The sequence below is a fragment of the Lagopus leucura genome, unplaced genomic scaffold, assembly GCF_019238085.1.
Source record: "Lagopus leucura isolate 7727_CA_CO unplaced genomic scaffold, USGS_WTPT01 Super-Scaffold_100001, whole genome shotgun sequence".
Classification (NCBI taxonomy): Eukaryota; Metazoa; Chordata; class Aves; order Galliformes; family Phasianidae; genus Lagopus; species Lagopus leucura.
The window spans coordinates 1,641,773-1,654,597 of record NW_024962262.1 but is presented as its reverse complement, the minus strand read 5'-3'; the positions used below and the strand labels follow the sequence as shown (position 1 = coordinate 1,654,597).

General features: G+C 40.1%; 1 protein-coding gene across 1 annotated transcript in view; it reads right to left on the bottom strand.

Annotated features, from left to right (window-relative positions):
* The window catches only part of RNF17 (ring finger protein 17), a 46,749-nt gene extending 37,657 nt beyond the window's left edge, over positions 1-9,092 (bottom strand). Inside the window, exons 1-8 of the mRNA XM_042868407.1 lie at positions 8,989-9,092; positions 8,769-8,857; positions 8,111-8,184; positions 6,096-6,154; positions 4,528-4,583; positions 3,064-3,163; positions 1,093-1,173; positions 154-254 (exon numbers count right to left, since the gene is read on the bottom strand). Coding sequence (XP_042724341.1) covers positions 154-254; positions 1,093-1,173; positions 3,064-3,163; positions 4,528-4,583; positions 6,096-6,154; positions 8,111-8,184; positions 8,769-8,848 — 551 coding nt within the window. The 5' untranslated portion in view covers positions 8,849-8,857; positions 8,989-9,092. The remainder of the gene's footprint in view (positions 1-153; positions 255-1,092; positions 1,174-3,063; positions 3,164-4,527; positions 4,584-6,095; positions 6,155-8,110; positions 8,185-8,768; positions 8,858-8,988) is intronic.
* Between the last annotated feature and the right edge of the window lie 3,733 nt (positions 9,093-12,825).

Sequence of the window (12,825 nt, the reverse complement as noted above, 5' to 3'; positions counted from 1 at the left end):
CCAACTATGCAAACCAGCTCCAGGAACTAGGATACAATTATGAACAAGTAAAAATACTGCAGAAAAACTAAAGCCGAGATTTATGAAATTGTTTCAAAGAACATTGAAAAGCTCTTGGAACAACTTGCACATCCTATTCAGAAGGAACACTACCTTGACAAGATACAAGTAGTAAGTTCATCAAGTTTTCTATCCAGAGTTTCTGAAACTTTGCCTCCTTCTTGCTTCACCTCCAATTCCAAGCGTTTCAGCACCTATTTCATTCAGCATGGAATAAACATGTATTTATTTGTTCATTATTCACGTTATTTTTTTCCAATTTTAAATTCAGAACAAAACAGAACAGAATCAATTAACAGAATGACAGTGATAAGCAGCAGAGTTAAACTGAAGTGTACAGCAGTTTCTATAAAAGAAGAAATCAGAAGATGATTACATAAATAATATACAACAATAGTTAGGAGCCTAGTAACCCTTTTTGTTTTCTCTAACTTCTGATTTCAAACAAAAACAGGAACTGGCACACAGGAGGTTTCTTCTGAACACAAGAAGCCTTTCTGTGCTGTGTGGGTGACAGAACACAGGCGCAGGCTGCCCAGGGGCTGTGCATTCTCCTCCTCAGAGGTCTTCCATAGCTGCCTGGACGTGGCCCTGGGCAGGTCCTAAGGACACTTCAATGCCATGATTACTTGAATGAGTCTGGCTTTAAGCTTTTGGATCACTGAACATTTCTATGCCTGTCTATCTTACAGTACACGTAAAATATAAGTTAAAAGCAGACACAGAAATGCAAGCTTTTCCATGGAAAAGAATGCGTAACACTCAAAGATTAGCTTATATACAGCTCTGTTTGATGTACAGACTGACCCAATAACTTCAACTTATGCACAGGGTCAAGTGCTCCATTCAGCCTCAAGCTTAATGCAGTACACCCACAGTAGTAGTGTTAACACCTAAGTACAGGAGATGCTGAAACAAAGCCACTAAGAGCATATCTGAACAATGTGTTTGTGTGCAAGTACTCAAAACATAAAGCTTTTACCTTGGCTAATATTATATTAAGCAAATCCCAAAATGTTTGTTTTCACCCACCTCATGTGCATCTTGTAAGCAGCTGAGATTACAAACACCTGCCCACAAAGCTTCATCAATATCTTCTATAGTTTCATTTTCCTAGGGAAAGATTGGCTGATGAATGAATTGCTTACGTGACTAGAAGATAACATGGGCTAAGCCTATTTGCAGCTTTGACAGACAAGCACTTGAGTTGGCTGCCACCGATCTTCCAAAGGAGCTGCATCTACATCACATTCTGCTGAATACATAGAGTTTATCTGCATGCATGCACACAGAAAAATAAAGAAGCAAATACAGCGCATGAAGGAAAACCAAAGCAAAATTACTAACACAAAGCAAAGAAAGTATGCCAAAGTGAAGAAAGAAAAAAATACAGCAGTCCTGTCAAAGTGCAGTATTTATGGATTTTTTTGGGGGGGGGAACGGGGGTAAAACCAAGAACAACAACAGCAAAAAAAATTAACAAGTTCCCAGTACGATGCTGATGCAAGAAAAACAATTATTTGAATTATTGATTGAAATAGAAGCAAATACACACATACAAAAGTGCATTCTTCTGCCACGAGCAATACTAAAGCTTGTGTTAAGGGGGGGTCTGTTAGAGCTCTGGCACTTTGCTTAGAACAAAACATCTGCTTAGGATGTCCCAAAAGAGTTAAGCACCAGTAAGTCTGACACTATTAGAAAACAAACTTATTCTGCCAAAATCCAACTTAATATGCAAATATCTTCAATCTCTGAAGAATTTCATCCTTACCAATTAAGGAGAACAAACACGAACTAGACAGAGGTTAAAACTTGAGTTTGAAAACCTGGAACAGTTCTGCTTCTAACCAAACGCCAGGATAGGAGGAAGGAAGCACCACCTTTGCAGCATGATGAGGGAGAGACAAACATTCACACTGACATGTAGTTAACGGAGGACGTTTGTTTATACCTTCATTTCTGGAAGATATTTTTAACTACCTATATCCCAACAGCTCGAATCAATTATGTGTCCTTTTTAAGAGCAGAGAACTGGCAGAATCATAGAATCACAAGGTGGCAAAGTACCCACAAGATCATCCAGTCCAACCCTCCTCCTGTCACCATTACTACTCACTAAGCTACTAAACTGTATCTCATATTCAGAAAACCCTCCAAGTCACACCTCCCTATACCAACCAACGCCACTCTTCTTTTGAAGACATTGAAATACAATGGAATTACTTAAGATCTGTGACTGAAGGTATTCCAAAGATGACCTAAGGCTTTAGTATTTTGTCAACATTAACATATCAAAGTTTAAGTTTACTTGGAACAGACGCATTCCAGAGATGTTCAGAAAAAAATTCAAACTTTACTGTGCACTGCTACAAAAACTACATAAGGAACCAAAACAGACACTTTCAACTTAACATGCTTTCAAAGTAACCTTACAGGATGATTTCCATGCAAAAAATAGGACTGGCAGAAGCTATACACAAATTCCTATTTAATTGTCAATTTAAAATACATACAAATTTTTTTCACCCTGCCTGAAACTTTACAAATTTCATTCAGCTGCTTAGAGAACTTACAGATCTCTCTTAAAACACTGTTTTATTCAAACACTGTTTTGCCTGTCTTTTTGCCACGAGAAACTACTAGATTCCTTTAAGAATGTGCTGCACATGCCCTGCAGCAGCCTTGAGTTTGAAAACAAAGAAAAAGACCCCAACCAAATAATATAAAGCCTCAAGAGTGTGTAGGTTTTTAATTTTTTCTCCGAATTAAATTCAAAATACATAACAGCACAGCCAGCTGAACACATTAACCCTCTTCAGCTACGATCTTGTCAGGTGCACGCAGAATTCACTGTTACCTCATTAACTAACAGTTGCACTTGAAATACACATCGAGTCAGAACTACTGAAGTTGCAAACTTTTGTATTTTAAGTAATGCAGTATTAACCATGCACACAAAAACATTAAGTGCAAATATAAGGAAATGGAACATCAACACACCGTGTCTCCTGGTGGAACGAGAAGTAGTTCAGACTTCTGCCCATTGCTTGAGGAAACCAAGCGCTGCACATTTTTCTCTCCAGTGACAGACCTGAAGGGCCTGCAAAACAAGACTTCAAGGAAAAACCTACATATTCTCAATAAAATAACAAACTTCCCCCCAAAATTTTAATGCTCAGTTGGGTCTTTCCAAACATTTAATAAAGCACACGTACACAGAGTTGAATTTACATGGTGATACACCAGACATACTTCATTTTGAAGTTCCCTTCCTACCAGTATCATCTTAAAATTCATCTGTAGCATCTACTATTTTATAGAACAATTTTGGCAAGGCAAAATAAAAGCTTCCAAGGTAGTAATGATTCTTCACTCTAGATGAAAGTAACATGTATGGCTACTAAAATTCCAGCATTTATTTTTCATTTGTCTAATGAATCATCTAACATTTAACTAATTAACTCATCTAACATTTTCTTTTAGATATCCCATCAAATATCGATTCAAATATCGATGAAGGGGTTAAAAATCTAATAGATGACAGATTATCTCAAAACAGTCTATAGACATTGTAGAAAGGCTCTTCAGTGATATCATAGTGACATATCCCAGCTCTCCTCCAAGACTCTCACAAAAGCAACCTACAAAAGCCAACCAAACTGCAGAGGAAGGACCAGTTGTTCTTGCACTCAGCTTGTTTCTAATGGTCTGCAAAAGAACTTGAAGAACCTTACTGCCAAGGCAGCCATAAGTAAGTGCAGAGTAAGTGCACCTTACTCTGAAGTTCAGTAAATCTTACATGCACTTATATCTTAGATACTTTTAAAGGGACTTTAAGGATCATCTCTGGCTATTTTTATTTCTATCAACACGAACCTCCATGGCAATGGCACTACGGGAAACACACCGTCTCTTTAATACTCTCTTGAAGTTCACATATAGGTAAGCTATGGACATTAATGTAATTTAAGTGTGACCTTAAGAGAACCTTGCTGCCATCTGACCTTCACAGCTGGAACTGGTCACCCCAGCAGAAGGTGCAGAGGCACAGGAGGGGCTGGAGGACACACCTCAGTGACGCAGTGCTTGTGGGATTTCAGCACTTCTCCACTCTCCCTCAGAGCCCTTACCATGGAGTTACCCTTAATAGCGTACAAAACCTTCATATTTAAGTATTTTTGAGCCAAACCAGACTTATTCTTTTTGCCTTTCAATGAAATATGACTTGCATTTGAAGGTGAGAAATGCAGGAGGCCCTCAGTGCTTGTCTGATGCCCTCAGTTGTTTTTTAGCAGCACTGAAGAGCCATACTGGGAACACATTAGTACAAACATGCTTAAATTTTTAATTAAAATCATAGATCCAAAAAGTCAGTCAACAAAAAGCTGCTGAGAACACTCAAGTCATTCCTAACCACCCCCTCCCACTCCTTGTGGCATCTAACCACATGAAAAAAAGGTTTACCTCGCTACCCTTTCTGAGGTGCCATCATACAGTCCAAGTTTAACATCTGCTTTGGTCTACAGTCAGAAGGAAAAAGCAGAACAAGTTCAAATACAGATATAAATCCCAGTAAAAAACCCCAAACATAGAACACGCCACAAGCCTGCTTCTACCTTCAGTAAATCACCCCCTGTACATATTTCTATGAGACCAAGATTCACAGCAATCACTGCTCACAGGAGCAACCAGTGGTGCAAGAAAACAGATCTCAAGCTGAAGTTCTGTAGCCATCATTCTCCTTGTGATAAGTAACATTCCTAGTACAAGTCAAATGCTCCTTTCCTGTTTACTAAGTACTTTTCCTTACTACGCAAAACTAATAAATGCTCCTGACAAACTGCATTAGTAAACTTGTTTTTCAATAACGTCACTAAAATAACTTCAATAAAATTGAATAAAAAAGGCTTAATGTATTTGTGTTTTGCAATTTGGCCAAACCTGAGTTTCACAATGGAAATACCAGAATGGCCACATCCTATCTTTCAGATACATTAAAAACACCTAAGAAATATTCTGAGTTTTTGTCCAAAACATGGGTTTCTTCCAAAATGCTATCAGAATGTTGAGAATCCTTTCTGCATTACGAGTACAGCATTTTCTTAAAAAAGCTAGAAGAGAGATATTTGTAAGGCACACACTACTGTTTTAAGTGTGTTTTTTTTTTTTTTTTTTTTAAATAATTTTTTTCCACACAATCATAGAATGGTTGGAAGTGACCTTTATGATCATCTAGCTCCAACCCCCTGCTATAGGCAGGGTCACCTCTTTGTAGACCAGGTTGCTCACAGCCCCATCTAGCCTGGTCCTGAATGTCTCCAGGGAGGGGGCATCCACAACCTCACCAGGCAACCTGTTCCAGTGTCTCACCACCCTCAAAAGAATGAATTTCTAATTGTTGCTTTATCTAAATCTACCCCCTTCCAGTTAAAAGCCGTTTCCCCTCATCCTGTTGCTACCTGCTTTTACGAAGAATCCCTCCCCAGCTTTCCTGTAGGCCCCCTTCAGGTACTGGAAAGCCACAACAAAGTTCCCTTGGAGCCTTCTCCAGGCTGAACAGCCCCAGCTCTCTCAGTCTGTTCTCATATGGGAGGTGCTCCAGCCCTCTGATCATCCCTGAGCCCTCCGCTAGACCCACTCCAACAGCTCATTTTATTTGTAATTGACAGAAAAGGGAGAACTATTATCTATTTTAAACACACACACATCAGTTCCTTTCTTGCACTTATGAGCAAAATGAAGAAGTGGAATGGAGCTGGCAACAATTAACACTGACAACAACTGTAAAGAGCAGGTTTTCCTAAAACCAGGCTTTGAACCTTGCCAGGTGCTAATTGTATACCTATGCTGCATTTACAGATGTGCTAGCAAAGACTCGGTTGGAGAGCTGGAGGCCACAGACAGCACACATTTATCTCTGTCAGGAGCTGAACTTACTTTAACCACATTCCACAACAACCTAGAAGATCTTGCAATACCACTATTCAGAGCATCACAATGACTTCTGAACAGAAAGCTTTAGATCAACCTACTTTTGTAGAAGAGGAACCCCAGAAATCAGTCTCTTCATTGTTCACAACATCACACAACTCTGCAAAAGCAAGCATAGACAGCACTTGACTGTGAGGATTTAAACTGGAGGGCATCTTAACTACTCAGACAATCAGGAATACATAATCACTACAACAGTTTTGCACATAAACTTAGTTAAGTCAACAGGAATTTGAACACTCACATTTGTGATGGCATATTATGAAAATCTTAAGTCTGGCACATCCGACACGCAGCCTGGCATGGCTCAAGATGCCACCCAAACCCCTGTGAAGTGGCAGCTGTTCTACACCATGCAGCAGCACTGGGCAAACACCCATCGTTCAGCAACAACCAAACAGTCAGTGTGCTATTAACACTGTGCCGACTGAAACCACTGCACAGGGAGGGCAGTGCTGGCTTGAGAGATGGCAAATAGTTGTTTGCATTTTGAGACACTGGCTAAACACAGCACTCTGAACAGAGAAGAATACACAGCCGTGCTTCCTGTTTTAATGAAGGAACATGAAAAAAGGTTTGAAGATCACAAAAAAAAAAAATTATGTTTCTGACACTGTTTCCAATTGATATGAATACCTGCACATTTTCCTCTGGAACATTTAGAGCTGCAATTAGACATTCTACTCAGTAATCCAATCATGTCTCTTCATCAGACTTCAGATATCTCTTAACAGAAGAGAGCATCCTTTGCTTCACCACCATGTCTTATTCATGCCATGGCTTTTTGGCAGTACACACATACGTGAAGAATAATTTTCACGGATGAAATAATACACAGATGAGTAAAAAGTCAAAAATCTCCAATGAGCAGCTTATGAATTAGAATTGCAGCTACTTCCATTGAACCAGCCTAACTCATCAACTTCAAAAAACAAGGTCAAATATCCCACTTATTTTACACTTTTGATTTTTTTTTTTTTAAATTAAATAAGAAAAGCGAAGATTAAAATATGTTTTGTTACCCATATACATTAGCTACATTTTATATTTTGTGAGGACTGCTTCAAAACTAACGTCTCCTACTTTATGTTGTTGGCCCACAACATCAGAGGCACATGGTGGTGCTACGGCAGTAGAGGCTGATCCTTCTCATCAATACTGTTACATCTGTGGCCATGTGACAGATGGCAGCAGAGAGGTGGTCTGACAAAATGGCGTCTGACACGGAAGTGTGTATGAAGCAAGGATATATCAGTGAATTCCTCCATGCTAAAAAAATGGCACCCACTGACATTCACTGATGCTTGCTGAATGGAGACCAAACAGTGCATGTGAGCATGGTGAGGCAGTGGGTGACACATTTCAGCAGTGGTTACAATGGGTCACCTCCACTGGTGCAGACTGTTACAAGCAAAGCACACAGGCTCTTGTTCGTGGCTAGGGAAAATGCCTAGCTCATTGTCATGACTGCACTGAAAGACAGAGCTCTGCAGCTGAGAATTTGCTCTGTCAAGCATTGTTACTGTGCTCTTCGTAGCTGTTCTAATTTCCATAGAAATAAATAGGAAACATTACTTTCAGAGCACGTTTATCCAGCCCAAGCCCATTCCTCTTCACCCAATGTGGCCCAGCCAAGCCTGAAGGTTGGACATACATTCTGTAAATCCACACATAAATACGCACAAAAATTACATGGAAACTACAGAAAACTTACTCGTATTTAATGACTAGGGTATTATCTGTATGATTAACTGCATAATATTACTGCTACTAATACAAAAATATGAAAGTGGAAATAAAAAAGGCAAAAGAAAACACACATTCAAAATATGCTGCTATATTAAGAAAATATCATGTTTTATGAAGTATCTACACATGCACATACTCAACAGAATTTACTACTCTTAAGAGAAGGCATCAAAGTAAGTTTAATCACATTTTGCAGACTACCTACTGTCACTGGGAGACCATAGGGCTGGTGAATGAATAATAAACACTGCACCATGCAAAACTGCTGGAAATAAGTGAGCCAAAAATTTACCTTTCATATTCATACCTTTTGAGATGCAACTCAAGTCACTCCTGCAACTTGGCCCTGTGCAGTCCTCTTCTAGAATCTTAAGGCATTGCCTTCAGAAATACAGGTTTAAAGCCATTAGGGACACCAACATAACACAAATACTGGTGATTTCCAGCCCTTAGAACACAGCTTGCCCAGTTTTACCAAATGGCATTACACAGGAGGAAGGAAGGTTCAGTACGTGAGCCACAAACCACAAACTAACAGTTTGTCACCCACAAAGGCAGCACTGGAGGTTTTAAGGAACAAGATCACTGCAACCACCACTAGGAAACTGACTGTGTAACAGTACGAATCACATTTATCTTGTATAACTAATTTAACTAATTTTAACTAATGATATACTGAACCTACCAACAGAGCTATCTATTTGCAGGATACATTCAGATCAATGTAAAATACTCATATCCCAATACCTCAGTACTTGAAAATATCCCAAGACATTCACAACATTTTCCCCCAAGTCTCCTAAATGCTTAGTGCTCAAGTATATCTGACTGCTAATGTTACAAAGGAAAGTACTCTCACAGCCCAGCACAGACATTATTATCCACGTTCCCCCAGTACTGTTTCCCAATAATTACACTGTCAGAACTTCTGTCACACTGACCTCACCAGCCTCCAAGGCACACACCTGACAGCACTCAGCTTTCTCCTCTTCTGTTCCTCCACATTACCGCCATCCATAGGGCTCTCCTGCTTTCCTCGCAGCATGTCGTCACACTTTCAACAGGAAAAAAGAAAAAAAATGGCAAACGCACACAACGCACACACTTCTCATCCAACACTGCTGGCTACATCCCGTGGCAAGGCTTAAAGGGAAGAGACGCAGTTCTAGAAAACACCTGTTTTACCCTTGAAAATAAAGCCTTCTGAATGTAAGAGGAGCGGGGAGAGGCGGTCTCTCCTCTCAGCCGGCGCGCTGAACCCCACCGCTACCGCAGGGCTGCCGACCGCCCACCCGCACCTCCACAGCACTCATCACGGCGACGCCTACCCACACGCCTCACACCGCCGGTCTCGCACCAAAGCACTGACGGCGCCACCAATCACCGAACGCCTCGTCCGTCCTTGCTCGCGGCGCAGCCAATCCCAGCGAGGCGGGAAGGCGGTTGCTGTGGGCCGCGCGGGAAGAGTGCGCCGCGGCGCTGTGAGGTGCTGCCCGGCCTCGCCTCCTCCTTCCCCCTTTCCCCACCGCGGGTCGGCTGCAAAGGCTGAGGCTCTTCGGTGAAAACGAGGCGTTGCCAAGGCTACGAGCCGTCAAGTCATACTTTGGGGTTACTATTTTCCATACACGTTCTCATTTCTTTCAGAACAGGATTCACAGAGTCATTAGGGTTAGGATAGACCACTGAGATCACTTAGTCCATCCACCAGCCCATTCCCACTGTGCTCACTAACCATGGCCCTCAGTGCCACATCTCCATGGTTTTTGAACACCTCCAGGGACAGTGACTGCACCAGCTCCCTGGGCAGCCTGTGCCACTGCCTCACCATGCTTTCTGAGAAGAAATATCCAACCTGAACCTCCTCTGGCACAACTTCCAGTGTTTTACCATTCCTGTTTTAGCTATCATAAAATTAGCATGCTTCCACATTTCTATTTAATTCACAAATACGAAAACACAGCTAACACCACTTATATCGCCTTTCAGTTTTAGAAGCTTTTCTTGCCAAATCATAAGCCAAGCCAGATTTCAAAGAGAATCACAGAATCATAGCATTCACAAGGTTGGCAATGACCTGCAAGATCATCTAGTCTAGCCATCCTCCAATTTCCGTTGCTACCACAAGCCTCTAAACCAAGAGGCAGGTTACCTAACAAGACCTTGATTATCTGTGTCTTTCCACTGTTCACATGGTAAAAGTTTTCTTCTGAAGCCCTTAAGTATACCAAATGTTTCTTAGACTGGAGCTTTGACAAAGAAAATAAAGCAGAATTGAAAACATCACATGATGTCTTCTTAGGTTTCTTTTTTCACTACAGAATCATTTGAGTTGGAAGAAACCTTTAGAGGCCACCTAGTCCAACTCCCCTGCCACGAACAGGGACACCTACAATTCCATGAGGTGCTCAGAGCCCCATCGAGCCTGACTTTGAGTGTCTCCAGGGATGGGGCATCCACCACCTCTCTGGGCAACCTATGCCAGTGCCTCACAACCCTTACTGTGAAAAGCTTTTTCCAATCGAATCCAATCTAAATCTCCTCTCTTTTAGTTGGAAACCATTTCCCCTTGTCTTATAGCAACAGACCTTGCTAAAGAATGTCTCCCTTCTTATACCCCCCTTTAGATACTGAAAGGTTGCTCTCAGGTCTCTCTGGAGCCTTCTCTTCTGCGGGCTGAACAGCCACATCTCTTTCAGCCTGTCCTCATAGGATTGTTCCATTCCTTGAGTACTTCAATGGAAAAAAAAATACTTAAAAAGAGCAGCAAAGTTCCACATCAAACAATCCTATGGTACTACATTCTCACCTGCTTTTAGTAAAATAAAACCAGGTGAGCATGAATGTTACAGTTGCACCTGAATGTGCTTTCCAGCATGATTTGTTTGTGAAGAATGGAAATTTCTAGGAGTTATCCTAAGCTGATTCAGCAATTTATGCAAGAAGCCCTCTTTGTTAACCAGGACATGATTAAACTCAAGAAAAACTGGTCCATGCATTTAAATGATCTAGTATTAAATGGGGAGATTGGTGGCCCTGCCTGTGGCAGGGGGGTTGGAGATTCATGATCCTAAAGGTCCCTTTCAACCTGGGCTATTCTGTGTTTCCATGAAAACATCAGATTATACTCCGATTTTGAAGAGAGATTCCCAAATACCTTCCCTTTCCAGATAGCTCCAGCAATTTCACAAGCCGCTGTCTTTTAGTTCTGCATTTCTGTCAGCATACAGATGGCATCTTCAACATCTAGACTCAGAAAGTGGCCTACTTTTAACTTTCCACCTTGATTTGGAGCTACCATCTTTTCAGTGAGATGTTTCTACACAGAGGTAGCTAGCAAACTGCAATGTAAAAATAAAGGTACATCACTGCAAAACCAAACCCACCCATAGTACATAAAAAATGTACTAGAGACTTCTGTAAAATATTTTCAAAAGACATGGGTGAGAACTGAAGTATATATTGGCATCAAAATTCGTATACTCAACTTAGATACAAATTCTATGGCACATTATCATTTCCACATCTTTGGTTAGCTCATGTTTGACTACTCCCATAGGAGTTAATCCCCCTTTTTCACTATAAACCCAGTTGTCTTTTCCTTTAGATTGTCCAACCAGTTATCACAATGAATTTAGTATCTAAGGAGTTTTCTCACCTTCTCTTTAGCTTTAAAAATTGCTTCCTCTAGTTCAAACTTGAGAAATGAATTGTGAACATGAAATTTGCCCTTTTATTCTATACTCTGAGCTAATTTCTTGTAAAAAAAAAACCACCAACCAACCAAAAACATCTAATAAATGTTACTTAATAACGTGGTGAATACTGGACGATGGGTTAAATGTAGGGCAGATAATGTCAGATTGGTTTGGCGTGTACCTGAGATAGTGAAATGATGGGAAAGATTTTCTGTGTTCAAGGTCTGAATGCAATCTGAAACTGAGAGTGCCTAAAATTGTCTAGAAAGCAGCCCAGCTGGCTCATTGACGAGAAGTCTAGTTTGGCCTACTTAGCTCTTTGATTAAATGATAGCTCATCCTTGCTTTTCTTTTAACTTTAGTTGCATTTAACAAATGAATGAACAACAGGAAAAAGTGTTTGTATTATTTAAAAGTTTATGCTAACTGTTTTTAGTATATCATCATTATATTTTTAATTGCTAGTTAAAATTCATAAAAATATAGCTATGCTTATCTCCCATAAATTGGAAGGAATTAGAGAATACATACATATACATCATTCTATCGTGTGTATCTTGTTTGTATGTATGTCAACACGTACCTATAATAATAAACATGTAGTTCATCTCTTCCTTCAGTTTTGTGTCCATGCCATTCTGAGAATACGAAGACAACATGGTGGCAACATGGTTTAATGTTTTAGAACAGACAACAGTAATTATAGACTGTTTAGATTATAGATTCTGCTATAGATTATAGCAGAATAGAATGAACATTTTCTAATTGTGAAATTGGCTGTTGAGCGAGCATTACCATGAATTCCTGGTTTTACACTCCAATACTTAAAATGCTATATAAAAGGTCAGTCTATTTGGGAGCCACAAGATGGCAGCATGGATTAACTGCAGGTGGACTCACTTGAGGGTGATCTCATCCACCTCTGTAGCTTTGTCTACAGTAGCAATTACAATATAGTATAATGGTAACACTGAACAGACTATTTTTGTTGGTATAAACAGCATGGTTATATACAAAGATCGTAGTCAAATCTAGATTGAAAACATATATCTATTCTGTAGGTCATCTTTCCAGCCAGGAACATATAGCACCCTTTTTTCCCATCCTCTACATCTTGTCCTTTCTCAGAATAAAATTTGCTTTCTAAACTTAACCACAGAATGCACTAAAGATGGACAGGTTTTTTTTTTCCTTTTGTTATTTTTTTTTCTTTTTGTCAGATTCTGCAAATACAAGTCTTTGTTATTTGGTATGTAATCACTATGGAAAGCAGAAAAAGTTTTCCCCTGAATGTTGTGGGAAGGGCTACATGTGTTTGAAGAATGGA